This window comes from Alligator sinensis, unplaced genomic scaffold (genome assembly GCF_000455745.1).
Source record: "Alligator sinensis unplaced genomic scaffold, ASM45574v1 scaffold606_1, whole genome shotgun sequence".
NCBI lineage: Eukaryota > Metazoa > Chordata > Crocodylia > Alligatoridae > Alligator > Alligator sinensis.
In genome coordinates, this window is record NW_005842472.1 from 677832 (window position 1) to 694698 (window position 16867).

Here is a 16867-nt window from a genome sequence, read left to right on the forward strand (position 1 = left end):
GGGAGTGGGTGGGTATGGGGGTTTGTGGGGTCTGTGAGTGTGTGGGAGGAGGAGGGTTGTGGCATGTGTAGAGGGGAAGGATGGGTGGGGTATGTGAGGGGGCATGGGGGATGTGGGTGCCCACAGCCCCTGCCACTAGTGGCAGCATTAGACTGTGAGGCCTTGGGGTGGTGCTCAGAGCCCCTGGCATGCAGATCTCCTGCCTGTCTGGGATTAGTGCTCCTGCCACCCCTGGCCCCAGGGCACCATTGCAGGCCCCCCACTCCTGCTTGCCCAGTCATTGCCACTCCTCCCCACCCCCCTGCCACTGCTGCCCTTCTCTTGCTGCTTCCCTACCTTCCTGCTCACTGCCATCACTGCTTTCCTGCCCTCCCCCCCTCACTGACCACACCAGCACCACAGGTTCCTGGCTGTACAGGCAAGATTGAAGAATACAGCAGGAGCCGTCCTGACATGGGTAGCACCACACAGAGCCAGCCAGGAATCGTGGGGACCAGGCTGGGCCAGCTCCTGCTGCATCCTGTGGTCTGGCGATGCAGCCAGGAACCACGTGGTGCTGGAGTGGCCTTTGGAAAGGTGTGTGTGGGGGGGTGGAAATGGCTGCATCCTGATTGGCTGAGGGGACACGTTTAAGGTCATCAGGCTGGCTGAGCCTGGTACCCAATGCCAGGCTGGAGGCAGGGATCAGGTGTGTCCAGCATGAGGGGGCAGGGGGAATAAAGGGTTGCAAGGTGCACTTTTTTTTTTTACTGTCTGCTGGACACTTGTCAATTATTTTCTAAAGTGTGGGGCCCCAAAATTGTATGTGATGAATAGAATGAAACAATCACTTCCTTTGACCTGTAGGCAAAATTCCTATTACTATCCTCTCACTAGACCAGTATGCTGTTGGCTTTTATTTTTTGCAGCATAACATGATGTTGGCTCATTTGACTTACAGTCTACCGGAGCCCTCACCTGAGCCCTCTTTTTCTGCAGATTTGCAGCCTAGCCTAGCTGTTGTTCCCCAGTCTGTACTTGTTTGTGCAATTTGTGCTGAATGGGTAGTCAAGGTCATTCTGAATCTTAATTCTATTGTCTGGGGTGTTTGTAACTTGACCCAGGTTGGTGTCATCAGCATATTTGCTAACTCATCCTTAATCATCTCTCTTAAATAATTAATAAAGATATTAAGCAATACCAGACCCAGGAAAGACTCTTGGGGAACCGTACTTGATACCTCTTCCCAGTTAGACATCAAGCCATTGATGACTGCTCTTTTGAACATAATGATCCAGTCATTAGGCATCCACTTTACAGTACTTTTACCTAGATTACATTTGTCTTACTAACGTGAATGTCATGGGATACTATGTCAAAAGCTTTGTTAAGACCAAAGTAGATCATATTAACTGCTGTTTGTTCATCCTGAAAGTCCATTGCCTTGTCAAAGAAAAGAATAATTTTGGTGAGGCATGACTTGCACTCAAGGAATCCATTTTGGCTGATCATGTTTGCCTTGTTCTCTTCAAGTAAAAATAGATTACTTGATGGACATGCTCCATGATTTTTTCAGGTACAGAGGTTAGACTGCCTCAACTGTAATTCCCCAGATCCTCCTTCCCTTTCTTAAAGATTGACCATATATTACCTTTTTCCAGTTATACAGGACCTCACCCAGCCTCCATGAATTATCAAAGATAACAGCCAATAGATGTATAATTACCTCAGAATTCTATGAGTATGCTGGAGTGCATGCTGTCTGACCCTGCCAACTAGAAAATATCTGGCTTCTCTAAGAGTATAACTAGATGTTACCAAATGAAGTGCATCAAAACAGACTTTGATCATGTGGGACAGCAGGAGACAAGTTCCCACTTAGAGGCATGCTCCTGGGTATCTCCAGTATTCCCTGCATAGAGATGTACCTGTGGGAATCTCTGAGGTCATTCTCTATGTAAGCGAAGAATGCCAGTGTGTTTTTTGTAAGCAAGGAACCTCAACTTTTCCTGCTTAGAGAACTCCTGGGACTCTTGTGTGCAATTCTGTGAGCAGAGATAGTTGTGGGCAGATGGTCCCAGGGCTTGAGCAGCCTGATCCTGTGTGCGAATCCCCTTACACCCCAGTACTGCCTGCCTGAGGTGGCTGGAGAGTGTGGGCATCTTTGAGATGCCCACACACTCCTGCCATAAAGGGGACACCCACAGTAGAAAAGTGGTACAAATTATTACCAGCCACAAGCATTTGTGGCGTGACAAAGGTCATAGACACCTATTGCTTTCACTTTGTGCTGCCATAAAAATTGTTATGGTGGCACACAGGCAATGTCTGATACCAGCTGTGACAGAGTACTGGGGTGTGCCTGTCACTTCAAGAGGAGAGATTGCCTGAGAAGCAGCCTGCAGGTGGTGATGGGGGCTGATCAGGGAGTCAGCTGACAAGGAGGGGGCTCGGCTTGAGCTATATAAGCCTAGGGTCTAAGCTGGTCAGGCAGTCTAACTCTGAGTGCCACTGTAAGAGCAGCTGTGCTTCTGATAGCTGCTGTGCTGGGGCAAGCAGTACTGAGCCCAGGAACAAGCCAGGCCTTGGAACAGGTAGGCCTGAGAACAGGAGCAGATAAACCCATAGCCTGGAGACGGGCGGTACATAGTGGAGGGCCAGGATGCCTGAAGCCCAGCTAGTGAAGACTGCAGCTCTTGAGAGGTGAGACTAGGCCTTGGAAGAGATAGGACTGGGAACAGGGGACAGGGGCCCAGTGCCCGAAAGGGGTGAATCAAGCCTTGGAAGAAAGAGGCCTGGGATAGGGGGCCGGGGCCCAGTGCATGAGAGGAGCAAGGTGGGGGTTGGAACAGATAGGACTGGGGACAGTGAGAATTTTTTTCCTAATATCTAAGATAAACTCCCCATGCTGCAACTTGAATTATGTTGCCTAATCATTTTAGGTGCCTATGAGAGACATGGCAGCCCAGAATTTTCCCTTTGCTGAGTGTGTATGGTGTAGATACTGAGATCTCTGCCAATGATCAACTGATTGCCAGGCACCCAACCTGCTGGTGCATGGGAGCTTGGGTTCATGATCCCCTGTCCCCTGCCCCAAGCTGGCAATATGATGTGATTTGATCTGGTTCCTGATTCCACATTTGTGGCATGGCAGGAGGCACAATTGTTGGTATCCCACCACGCCTTTAAGTGGTGTAAATATCTGTCTGGGGGCTTAAAAACTTGTCTTCAGTAAATGTGGGTATTAATAAAGTGAGAGGCAAGGATTTGTTAGGGTGATGCGTTTTAATGGACCAGCTATGTAGCTGGGCTAAAGTTAGTTACGCTTTAAAATGCAAGAAAACCTGACAAAGCCAGCTGGGCCATCACAGCTACAACACTTTGTTAATAGTGGAAATATATTTCACTGAAAGTTCTTATCACATGATTCAATAGTAAATTTATTATAGTATAATCTGATTTAATAATAGGTATATTTCTGTTGCAGATACAATAGAAGTTTGGTTATGCTTTTAAATGTTTTCAAGATAGGTGATATGATTTTTATTGATGTGCCAGGTGTCTTTTTCAGTGTAAGGGAAGCTAGATCCTCAGAAAAAAGACTCTCTCATGGAATAAATAGTCTAAGTCTACTTCTTTTTATAATTTATTTTATTTTATGAACACAAAATTAACAAATACTTCTCAAGGACTAAAATTAAAAAAATAGTCCCTGAAGATACTGTTCATTCTTTTTCTTGTTACATTGTCTTTTGTTTAAAATTGGCCTGTTTTGTCTTCTGAGGCTGTGTGTTAGTAACAACAGGCTTACATCCTAAATTTGGTGTTCAGTTCCATGCTAAAAATAATAAATCTTTTGTCAAGAGGAAAGTAAGATTTTGTATAAAAGGAAGGCCAATTGACTTTTGACCAAACTACTCAAAAAAAGTCCATTTTGGATAGAAATTAGGCCTGAAACTTGTTTAGAAGCTTAAAATACCTTGGGAGGAAGTGATGAGTGCTGGAAGTGGACTTATTCAGCTTTCTGTAAAGAAATTGTTGCATTACCTTAATTATGGTAACAGTTGGTGTCTTGACAGAAGCACAAGGTTTGGCCAAACCTCTTAAAATGAAAATTGATCTAAAATTTAACCTTAAATACTCTGCCTTCGAGAGAAGCCTTTTTTCTATAATCTTTAGCTCAGTGATGAGCAATTATTTTGGTTGGTGGGCCACTTAAGGAGTTTTGGTGAACTTTTGAGGGCCACAGACACAATATCATTCAGAAGACATCATTTTAATAAAATATACATAAAAAACATAAATTATATACTAAAAATCAAACATCAAACATAAGATATTTTAGTTTTATTTTAAAAATATTTTTGTCCTTATTTATATTTTTTTGTGTAGTGTATGTAAAGGTGATTACATAGTTGGTCAAAATAAAATTTTACTTTTGTATATTGTGGGTATGGGGAGGGTCTGGGGGGTGTGTGTGTGTGGGGGGGGATAACTGGTTGGTGAGGGGTGTTGAGTGTGCATGTGTGTGGGGGATGCTACCTGAGTTCTGGGAGCTGGCTGGAAGTGCAGGAAGGGAGGGTGTGGCAGGGGGCATGTGCAGAAGATCTTGCCTGGGCAGTGCAGTATAGGTGCAGGTGCGTTCTGCCCTCCCATCTGGCCCACGGCTGCCCCCATAATGCTTTACATGGGGCTGAGTCCCACCTGTTCCTGCCTGGGGCAGCCTGTGCAGCTTTCCCACCTGCACCCACCCTGCACCCATCAATGGCTCTGGCCCCAGCCAGCATGATTCCCAGTGGGGTTGCTCTTGCTGCTGCTACAGCCTCCCGTGTGCTGCTCATTTGCCCCTGTCCCCTGCAGCTCCTCCTTCTCCCCTTTCTGCCCTGCTGTGCTGCTCCAGGCAGGTGGGAAGCTGCAGCTGGGCAGCTCCTGCCCTAAAACATGAGGCTCCAGCTCCAGCTCCCAGCTGCCTTCCATGCACTGAACCACCCACACGTAGCTTCTCATCACTCTGGGTGGGTGGAGTGAGTGGAAGGTGGTCAGGAGCTGAAGCTGGAGCCCTGAACGCTGGGGCAGCAGCCCTTCAGCTGCAGCTTCCCCTCTACCTAGAGCAGTGCAGCAGGGCAGGGCAGGAGCAGGAGGAAGACCCAATGGCACAGGGATCTGAGCAGTACCTGAGTGGCTGCAGCAGCACTGTGCATGCTGGTTGGAGCTGGAACCAGGGTGGTGCCATTAGCAAGTACAGGTGGGAGTGTGGTGTGTGATGCCCCAGGCAAGAGTTGGCAGGGCTTAGTCCCATGTGGAGCACTTTGGGGTCAGCCACAAGACAGATACAATCAATTGGTGAGACAGATCCAGCCCCCGGGCCATATTTTGCTTTAACTGATGTTGTTTGCATTTAGCCAGGACCAAAGGTTACCTCAAATGGCCATTCAGAGAGAGTATGAACAAGACAGTTTTTTAAAATTCATGTTCTAAAATACTTTTTGAGGTTGCATCTCACAGGATCCCAAGTATGTTGGGTCTAGTGTATGATTTGGGTCTTCGATAAGGTTTTCTTGAAAAATGGTGACAGAATTAGGTTTGAAATACTATTTGGATATTTTTGAAAGCTCAGGGAGTTAATATACAATTTCTTTAGTGATCTTGTTTGTTCTACTTCTATGAAAATTTTGCTGGAAGTAGTAATGCAAGTCATGGGAAAAGGTAGTGTAAACAGAATTTTCTGCCAAAGCCAAAATGTAAGATGTGATGGATATAAAATTGGTTCCAGATAGCCATGCTACTTGGAGATGGACAAATATGAACTGACTTTGGAAAATTGTCTTCATGATTGATAATCTGAAGCAAGCATATTTTAAGTCACCACTTCTGCTACAAAGGCAAAGCCTTTTCTTGATTGGCCAAAAAAGCAGTTTTCCAAGACGAATATGAAATGGTTTCAAACTGGTTGTGGTCTTCTGAATTTGTATCAGGGATTAATAGGTAATGACCTTGAATTCTGCCTAGCAGCAGCTGATTAGTTTTATATTGGTTGGTTCAGATATTTGTCAGCTTGTTACAACAGTATAATTTATATGTTAGGGTATAAAAGGTGTTACATGTGACTGGTGGTATTTAAGATGGGTATAGAAAATCCACGCCACCTTGAAAAAGATTAGGACTGCAGTAATTCATGGATGCAGTACTGATGCTTGGAAATGCAGTTTCTAGCTTGGTGCAGTACACTGTAGCTAAATTGAAAAGAAAAATCACAAAATTTCTCCTTGACATTTTAAGTCACTTTGAAAGTGAAATGACAATTATTTATCTCCTACCCCACCAGTCAGGTGAGATTATTAATGTCTTTAGGCCTGGAAAGTTTTATTCCTTAAAGGCTTTTTCAGGAAAAATTTAGAAACCTTTATTATGTTGCGTCAAGTTGAAGAATTTCTCCCTACTACAATGGATACCAGATATGTCCCCTGAGTGAAATATCCGTGTACCTAATACTGCATCAACTTCTTTTATGTATTTTAATTTTAAATGAACACTGGGTTTGTCACAATTGAAAGTATGGTACTTTCTGTTTCTCAAGTAGTGATTAGACTGCATCTCCCAACAGGTTATATGAAGGCAAAGAACAGACAGAATTTGAGGAATCTATGAGAAGACTCTTTGAATCTATCAACAACCTCATGAAAAGCCAACATAAAATTACCATTTTGTTGCAGGTTGGTATACTTGAAAACAACAATTTGTCTTCCTTATTAAAGTGGTAGGATGATGATATATTCATGTAATTTATCCTTTACCTTTTATATATGTATACCTTCTTACCTGAAAGGGTTGGGTTAGACGGGTTATTTTACCTTGAAGCCCAAGTACATAGTAAGATGTATCTTTTTTTCTCTTTCAAAAATAAATTGTTCTTAAATAGCTAGACCACAGGTGTATTTTGCCTTTCTAAGGAGTCCTGGTCCTGGGCTCCCCAGCTAATTCTTTGATTATTTAGAAATGCTAGTCAGATATCTTTAAAATGGCTCTAGTATGTCAAGAATTGTTCAAGTAATTTTAGTATCTGAAAATTTAAAACTGTTACAGTTTTTTTTCTTTACAATATTAAGTACTAATTAGTTTAAATGACTTAGCATTCATGTAAATGTCAGTTATATTCATCCATAGTGGTTTATATTTATTTATATAAGATACTTTGAGGAAAACTGGGAAGAGAAGGGTTGACTAAGACGCGTACTAGTCTCTGATAGTAATGCATAAGGAACGGCCTTGTTATTGAGGGAAATCTTTCAAGTTTGGGTATGTTTCTATTAGAGGATGTTATCTGATTACAGGAGGAATGGTAATATTGGCAATCTTGTGCTCTCTTCAATGCCCAGTTTTCCTGTTGCTGGTTTCTCTCCCTCCACCTCCTTCTCCCTCCATATAAATATGTTTTTATAACTTTTTGTTAATATTTTTGCATATATATATATATATATATATATATATAATATTTGCAGTGGAAATACAAGGTGAGGCAGAAAGAGAGAATTCACTGCTATATTTTATTAATTCATAATTGAAATGATGCTTTTGGGATGCTTTTTTTTTTTATAATACCTATGACATTATGCATAGAATGATACAGAGAGCTATAAGGGAACTAAAAAAGTATAAATCTCTTTACCTGCATAATAGCATACTTTCTGTAAAGTTTGCAATGCATTTTGAAAATAATTCAGGATAGTCTGTGGGTTTTATGACAGGTTTATAAAAGATTTGCCGTGAGTGGCTGAAAAATATTACGTCAGAAGAGGAAGATACTTTCCAGATCCTAAAAAAATCTTTGTTACAAATTAGTATCCATAATGGTGTAATAGGTTGTCCTCTACATTGTGTAAAGCACATTGTTACTGTTATTACATCTTAATACTTATATTTCCTAGCCGAAAAGGATGAATCTCAAAGCCTTTAGTATTTGCTGTGCACTGTTCTAACTTGTTAAACTGAGAATACTGGAGCACTATAGCATATGTATTTTCAATATATAAGTGTTATTTCTGCTGCTTGCATTTTTGAGGATTTCTTACTCTACAGGAATGATAGGGTGTAAAAATACAAAAACAGATACATTGCTTAAACTGAAAAAGCTCAAAAACTTTTCTGGGACTGCCCATAAAATAAACAGAGCTTGTTTTCATGTGGGGTTCTTAATCCTGTACTTTGACATATTTAAATCGCATCTTTTCTAAATCCAGATAGACTGTTTCAATGCCATTTCTAGGTGCCATGAAAAAGATGCTAAAGAAGTTAAGCAAATTTTTGTTTTGATGTTATTTCATTTGCATGCAGCCATTTTGCTTAAAATGTTTTGTTTTATTACAAAAATAAAAAATTGCACTAGCCTTGGAGAAACATGCATAGCTACCAATTAGTGCTGTCTTTGTATCTTCTACCTGGATGGTTAGTAGATAGTGTTATAAGAAAGAACTGTTACTAGTATGAACAGTATTGGATTACATGAGATGGAGGCTGATATATTAATTCTGCAACCAGTTGATTTAGATCATTTAGAGCATCAGTCACTTTAGAAAAGCAGTAATATTGCCATTTGTATTTATTGATTAATTTTTGTTTTTATTACCATGATATCTGTTTTACAGAGCGTAGGGCTGGAGGGTACTTCAAGGATCCAACTTCTTGAATGTAGAAATGTTACTCCTAAATTATCCCTGACCAATGCTTATCCAGTTTCTTAAAAAAAAATTCTCCAATGGAGAAGATTCCACACTTTCCCTGAGCAGTCAGTCCATTGCTTCATGGCTATAACAATAAGAAAGTTTGCTGATAGATATTAAATCTACTTTGCTGCAGTTTGCATGCATCGCTTCTTTATGGTAGCCTTTCAAATATTCAAAGATTACTGTCAAGTCCCCCTTTAATTGCCTTTTCTACAAGTTCTACATACCTAATTTACTTTTATCTTTATTATTTTTGTTTCCTGTATCCAAACGGTCTCCAGCTCCTCAACAGGTTTCTTAAAATGTAGAACCCAGAACTGCACACACTATGGTATTGGAGCTTTAAATCTACATCAGAACAATTTGTCATTCACAGTGAATTCCATTCAGTAGCACTAAGTACATGACAATAGAAATCAAAATAAGTGTATTTTCCTTCAGGACCTCTAGAAGATTTTTAGGATGTACTGATGCATGTTCCCCATGAATAAATAATCAGAGAGATGTGGCTAAAATGTGGAATGTCCTTTTGTTCTTAGTTTAAATATCTACAATATTTTAAACATGATGAATACTGTTTTCTAATGAGCTAGATAAAAACTGAAAAACATACTGTTTCTTTTAGTACGCAAGCAATGTGTAATTGTCCTCTCCAATATCTCAATAAAAATAATTGTTTACATTTTAAGCTCAGGCAGAGGAAGACAGGTCTGTTTATGTCAGCTCCTTATTTCATCATAATTTTATTATTTCACCCATAATTGAAAACTGACCCAGAAATGATTTCCAAACTACAGTGGTCTGGAAGGTAGACTTGCTCTAAATATGTTTAAATCCAATAAATAATTATCAGTGAATTAATATTTTTAAGACCTCAGTAAGAGTCACAAGGAACCAAAAAGCTATATTTTACTTAAGTTTTTGCAGCTGGAAAGATAAGTCACCAATGATATTGGGGTAAAAAGATGTAAGAATGGAAATCCACATTGACTATAAATTAGATTAAATGACCACTTGAAAAATGCAGGTTACATGTATGCTATGGTAATTTCCAGCACCTGATGGAGGTCGTTTCAAGCTACTTTTTTGCCATCCCTGAAAAAGAATACAAATATCAGATTTCACTATGGAGAAACTAGCCATCAGGATAATTCTGTTTTGCAGAAGTAACTTGATGGTACAATGAAAGAATCACTATAGTCTACTCAGCCTTGGTAAGGGAAGTTACAAGGAACTCCGTGCCAGCCAGAGCTGCTCTGACCCAGCTCAGTGTGCTGCAGTCCCAGGCACATATTCAAATGGTGCACCTGGGAACAATAAACTCTGAAGGAATAAGCTCCAGACTTTATTGCTTCACATTAATTGCTTGTGTAGATGCATCCCCAGAAAGCATTAAAAGAAAAGAGGAATTGTATCATTCCCGGTATATGTGAAAGTGTCCTCATCAGTGCCCACAGATCCTCCTTACCTTGTGTGACAAGAGCCATGACTTTAGGGTGTTATCTGTAGCTGTTATATCTGCTAGTTTGTAGTTTATTCATTACCTTGTAGAGATTTTCTCATAATATGGTAAAAAGAATAGTCCTGGTTTAAACAAAAATATATCTAATATTAAAGTTTTATTTTTATTTTACTTTTATTTCATATTTTCCTTTTTTATTATCAAAATAAATAAAAATATACCTCATGCTTAAGCTTTATCCAAAGTCTTGAAGAGGGCAAAACCAGATGCTGTATTACGATAGTGTTATACAGGTTTTGAACATCTGAAGGCTGAGAATTGTCAATTTGTAACCGTTTGCCTTTCATGTAAACCAAAATCAAAGTTGTTTCATTTCTTCTGGAATTGTTGTAGTAAGCTTTTCACTTTTTCTGAAGATTTGAAGATTCAGGGTAGAGAAATATAGCCACAACTACGGTATGTTTGTGTCTTTGTTGACCTAACTTTTCCTACTGAAAACAGACATGTAGGTTGGACATTGATCTACCTTGGAAATCTGGGACACTGATCATGCCATGAAGTAACTAAATATGATGATCTAGAATAGCAGATAATTAAGACTTTGAATTGTGAAGGTGCAGATAATAAGTTTCTCCCAATAGGTATTTTTTGTGGCAGTCTTCTAAACGAATGACTAAGAAATTGGTAGGTTGCTGCTTGTTGTGTTAGAGCATTGGAGCTGATCAAGATGCTCGGTTTTGTGTTTGCATTGGTAAACTATCCTATCTCTGATTGGGATGCTACTGTGTGAGAGGCAAGTATTTTTTGGATGATATCCCAACTGTGTAGTTAAAATAAACTCCAGACATGGCCTCACCAGTGCTGAATAGAGGGGAATAATTTTATAGATTTCATAGACATTTGGGCTGGAAGGGACCCCAGAGGATCATCGAGTCCAGCTCCCTGCCCTATGGGCAGGAAGTCAGCAGGGATCATAGGATCCCAGCAAGATAAGTATCCAAATGTGTCTTGAAGGCATTCAAAGTGGGTGCTTGAGCTGCCTCAAGTGGCAGTCTATTCCAAACCTTGAGGCCTTGGACAGTAAAGAAGTTCTTCCTTATGTCCAGCCTGAATCGGTCGCGGTGGAGTTTGTGACCTTACGATCTTGTCGTCCCTTGGGGCACTCTGGTGCACAGATGTTCCCCCAGATCCTGATGAGCACCCCTGATAAACTTATAGGTGGCCAACAGATCGCCCCTGAGCCTGTGCTTTTCTAGGCTGAAGAGACCCATGGCTCTCAGCCTCTCATCATAAGGTCTATTTTCCTGACCTCTGGTCATGAGCGTGGCGCTCCTCTGCACTCTCTCGAGCTTCTCCACATCCTTTTTGAATTATGGAGCCCAAAACTGGATGCAGTACTCCAGCTGCGGCCTCACCAAGGCCGAGTACAATGGGAGAGTGATGTCCCTGGATTTGCTTGAGAAGCATCTATGGATGCAAGCCAGCGTTTTGCTTGCTTTACTAGCTGCAGCATCACATTGAAGGCTCATGTTCATCTTGTGGTCAATCATGACCCCCAAGTCCCTTTCATCTGTAGTGCTAACCAACATGGCAGTGCCAAGCCTATAATCATGCTGCAGGTTTTTCCTCCCAAGGTGGAGAACTTTGCATTTTTTGGTGTTGAACACCATTAGGTTCTCATCCGCACATTTCATGAGCCTGTCAAGATCTGCCTGGATCACACTCCTGGCTTCAGGTGTGGATGTTTTGCCCCAGAGTTTGGTGTCATCGGGAAACTTGTCCAGTCCGCTTATGACACCAGTGTCCACATCATTGATGAAGATGTTAAACTGTATAGGCCCTAGGACAGAGCCTTGAGGGACCCCACTGGTGACCGCGCACCAAGACGATTGGCTTCCATCAACCACCACCCTCTGGGTCCTACCACGGAGCCAATTCCCCAGCCAGTGGATCGTGGTGAGGTCGAGGCTGCAGTTAGCCAGTTTTGCCAAGAGGTGATCATGGGATAACAGATCAAAGGCTTTTTTGAAGTAAAGATATATGACATCAATCTCTTCCCCCTTTTCCAGGTGATAGGTCACCTGGTTGTAAAAGGAAATGAGATTGGTCAAGCAAGACCTACCCGCAACGAAACCCATGCTGGGTATCCCTCAGGATATTGCCGTCAGCTATTCTGTTAATGATGGCCTCTTTGATAATCTTTTCCAAGACCTTCCCCAGGATAGAGGTCAGGGTGATGGGACTGTGGTTTGCTGGATCTACTTTCCTACCTTTCTTGAAGATTGGCATGACATTGGCCCTCTTCCAATCTTCGGGCACTTCACCAGAGTACCAGGAGTTCTCAAAGATCTGTGCCAAGGGCTGAGCTATGATACTTGTCATCTCCTTGAGTATCCTTGGGTGTAAACTGTCAGGGCTGGCTGACTTGAAGATATCCAGCCTGTCAAGATGTTCTTTCACGAGGTCAGCTTCGATGGAGGGTAAGGAATCTCCCTCACCCAGGCCTCCCTGACCCACAGTGAGCAGCGGTGTCCCATGGGACTGATGAAAAACTGATGCAAAGTACCCTTTTAGCAAGTTTGCTTTTTCCTGGGCATTGGTTGTCAGTTGTCCCATCTGGTTTAGCAGGGGTCCAATGTTGCCCTTGGTTTTCCTCCGGTTCCCCACATATCTGAAAAAGAACTTTGATATTTGTAACTACCTGGAGTTCCATTGCAGCCTTGGCTTTCCTGGTTTGCTCTCTGGAGGTCCAGACCAGAGTAGAGTATTCCTCCTTGGTGGTGGTTCCAGTCCTCCATCCTTTGTAGGTCTTCCTTTTAAGACGCAGGAGGTCTGCCAGTTCCCTGGACAACCAAGGGGAATGCTGTGCCCTTTTGCTGCCTAATCACTTCCCTTGACCTGCTGGCAGTATACCTACCAATGCAGCCCAGTATCCTGTTACCCTTCTTGGCAACAAGGACATACTTCTGGCTCATATTTAGTTTATGGTCTGCTGTAAGCTGTAGGTCCTTTTCTGCAGAGCTGCTGCCCAGCCAGTCAACATAATTCTTTCTTGCCACTCATGGTCCATCCATTCTAGGCTCCTGTCATGGCAGCTTGGCATTTTCAATGTTTAAATAGTGTGGAGAAAGCTTAATTATTTGTTTAGGGGAGAATAAGTCTAGGAAATGGCTAACTGCAATGCCTTGATTTATGATGTGAAATAGATGATGGCATGATAATTTGTTAAACTTGCCTTGACAGCAGATAACATTAGACTAATAAAAAGGGCACCAGTGACTGCTTAAAACAGTCTTTAATCTTGTGGTACTTGGATTTCATTAATATGTATAAAGTCAGGTTGCAGAGGAGTTGCAATGAAGCTGAGCTTATTACAGAAAAAAAAGATTATAAGGAACATTTACCAGTAAATTGTAGAAATATAAAATAAATATCTGTAGCATTGAGGGGATTGTGTAGCCAGCTTTAAACGCAAGAAAATAATTAAAAAAAAAGCTCTAAAGGGGATAATTCTTCCAACTTACTTCTTGAAAGCTTGAATTGTTGCTTTGAGGATGGAAAATTCAGTTGTTTGTAATCAATCTTTAGAAGCCACAATTGCAACAGAAATTTGGAGCTACAAGGGGTATGGTGGGGATTTGCTGACTCCTGTACATAATCTGGCACTCTGGACTCTGAGTAACACCAGCTATATCATCCAGTACTAAATTCCCACCAGGTTGTGAAGATGCTGATTTGAAGAACTTGAAAGTATGCCTCCTGAAGCGATGGAAGGCAAATATGTGGAATGACAGGGCTCAACAATTTTTGTAGTGGTATATGGGTTGGATAGTATTATTTGAACCAGTTCAGGAGCCTTCTAATGGACTCACTGGGCATGTCTACACAAGATGTTTACTGTGTAGAAGACTCATTCTATTGAGCATTAGTGCATTGAGCAAAGCCTATGCTGATGTGCAGTATATTTAGTCTAATGCGCAGTAGCATCACAAAAAGCTGGTCATCTGCACTAATGCCCAGTAGCACTGATTACGATGCATTAAGTTAGTATCTGTCATTACAGGTGCTAAACTTAATTTCCTGTAATTACAGTGCATTGATGAACATGTAGACATGCTCATTGTCCCCTAGGATCATAGGAAAGGAAAGTAGGGCTGGAAGGAACCCTGCAAAGTCATCCTGTCCAGCTACCTGCTCAAAGCAGGATCATCCCTGACTAAACCATCCCAGCCAAATTTCTGTCCAACCTGCTCTTGAAAGTTTTCAGAGGTGACCCCAGAATGTTACAGGATCAGGGTGCGTGTGTGGAGGGGAGAGATTATGCATGTTTTATATGTAAATACATTAGTTGGATGTAATTAAAGTAGTTGTATACATACATAAATTAGTTGTTACATATGTAAATAGATTAGTTAGACCTCACTCTAGCCGTATGATTCTTTCGTATTGCATATGGTGCATAAAGAACAAGAAACAACCTTTTGCTGAAGTGAAACCCAGTGGAAGGTGTGTGTGTGTTTGTCTGGTTGTTTCACCTGCAGATGACTGGGTTTTTTTCCTGATGAATCATCCCACTATGATTCCAGATTCCTCTTGCCAACCTTTCTGAGGCAGGTTGTATTTTTGAGCCAGCAGTAAAAGGAACAGTTTTTTTTCCTTATAGATGTTTGAGATATTCTACTTGGGGTGTCCCAGCTTTGCCTAGCAAATACTTTAACTATTACCAGTACTATGTGCCAGTATAGGGATGGGAGACACAAAGGGGTAAAGTTATTCCTGGAAGAGTTATTTAAAGATATACTGGAGCAGCTTGTACTGTACCATATTACCTGTAGACGTTCTTTACTTTTGAGTCAAAACTGTAAAACACTTCCCTTCTCATTTTTCTCTTCAAAAAAAAAATTGCTGTAGCTAATATTGCAGTAGCATCCATCACAAATGGAAACTTTACCATCTTAGATAAACTAAATGAGAGTTTAAGTGACAGAGTGAAAGAATTTGGGTTTTGGCTTCCTGGAAGGGAAAAAAAAATTAAGAAGGAATTTCCAAGTGATTACTGGTATACTCTAACCTTAGATGACTTTGGTATCAAGGCTTGCTATTAATGAACAATATTTCTTCAAACTTGGAAAAGTGTTTTGACAGAGATGTTTCATAAGTAAAGAACTATGGTGTTTGGGAGAGATCCAGGGGGACATTAAATAGTTTGTCACATAGTGCCAACAGAATGAATGCTTGGCAATGCACCAGTGTATACTTAAAAAAGAATCCAAAAGGGTCCATCTTTCTTCCTAGGTCTTTGTAGAGCCTGGAACAGAGGAAAAATTGGTAACATATTTCCTTTAAGTGCAGTTTTTGTGCACTTCATTCCATGATGACCTAATCTATCTTTTTACACATTAGACATACTTAAGGAGGTTAACTACCAGGACTGTGTGAAACTTCAATCCCTGATCTGATTCAGCAGAGACTCGACCCAATTCAGTGTCCAAATCTCTGAATCTAATCAGAGAACCCTTTAATTTCTCTGAATCAATTCAGAAAGATTCAGAGATTTGGACATAGAGACAGCTTTAAATGTTTTTTCTACATACCTCTAGGTAGCAGGGGGTTGTGAGTGCTATGATGCTGGGTCGTATGGAGTGTCCCACAGAAGCATGGGGGCGTTCCCCAGCGCGCTCAGCAGAAGACCCAGAAGTGGACCAGAAGCATTTCCGGTCCACCGGGGAGTGCACTGGGCCCCACCCCCCCACACCCCAGTGGCCCAGTGATTGGTACTCCCTGGGTCTGGGGGGAGCACCCAGGGTCCCCCTGCGGCCAATCTCCAAGCTGGGAAGGCGCACGGGCGGGGACACAGACCCCCAGTGCACTCCCTGGCCAACACAGAAGTGGACCGGAAGTATTTCTGGTCCACTTCTGGGTTCACTGCTGAGCATGTGGAGGGCCTCCCCACACTCCTGTGGGATGCTCCATGCAGTCCAGCATAACAGCGATCATGAGCTGCGCCTGCTACCTCAAGGTACGTAGAAAAAACTTTAAAAGCTGTGTCTATGTCTGAATCGCTGATTCTGCAAATCAGCATTGAATCTTCAGATTTGGATTTGGCTAAATTGAATTGGGGACAGTGATCCAAATCAACAAATCAAATCACTTTCCCTGACTCGGGCCGAATCCTAATCCAAATTGAATAGGGCCTGCTTCACATACCCCTGTTAACTAGCCTCTTGCATTGTACACCATAGTAACTGTCTTCTTAAATCATTCAAATACATAAATTTGTTGCCTTTCTTCCCCCTCTATATGAGATTCTTACTCACTGCTGGAGAATGCTGCAAGATATGCAAGATTCCCATATAGTCACTTTCTAGAAGAATAATGGCAACCACAGTGACTGCAACTACTATAATGGCATTTTGCTATTAAGCATTGTAGGAAAGATTATGACTTAGATGGTGCTCAGAAGACTTCAGATCCTTAGTAACCATATTTACTCTAAATTGCAGTGAGGCTTCGGAAGTAGTAGATTCACCATAGATACACTCTTCTCATTCTGATAAATGCAAGAAAAATGTAGAGAACAAAGTAGAGCCCTTTATCACCTTCATTGATCTGACCAAAGCCTTCAACCTTGTAAGCAGAAAAGTCCTCTACAAATTATTGGCAAGATTGCCTGTCCACCAGAACTCCTTAGCATAATCCACTCTTT

The 16867-nt window shown here is 41.6% G+C and overlaps 1 protein-coding gene across 1 annotated transcript in view; it reads left to right on the forward strand.

Moving 5' to 3' along the window:
• Nucleotides 1-16867, forward strand: part of DOCK2 (dedicator of cytokinesis 2) — a 514326-nt gene that overhangs the window by 86455 nt on the left and 411004 nt on the right. The window contains exon 23 of the mRNA XM_025212572.1: nucleotides 6584-6692. Coding sequence (XP_025068357.1) covers nucleotides 6584-6692 — 109 coding nt within the window. The remainder of the gene's footprint in view (nucleotides 1-6583; nucleotides 6693-16867) is intronic.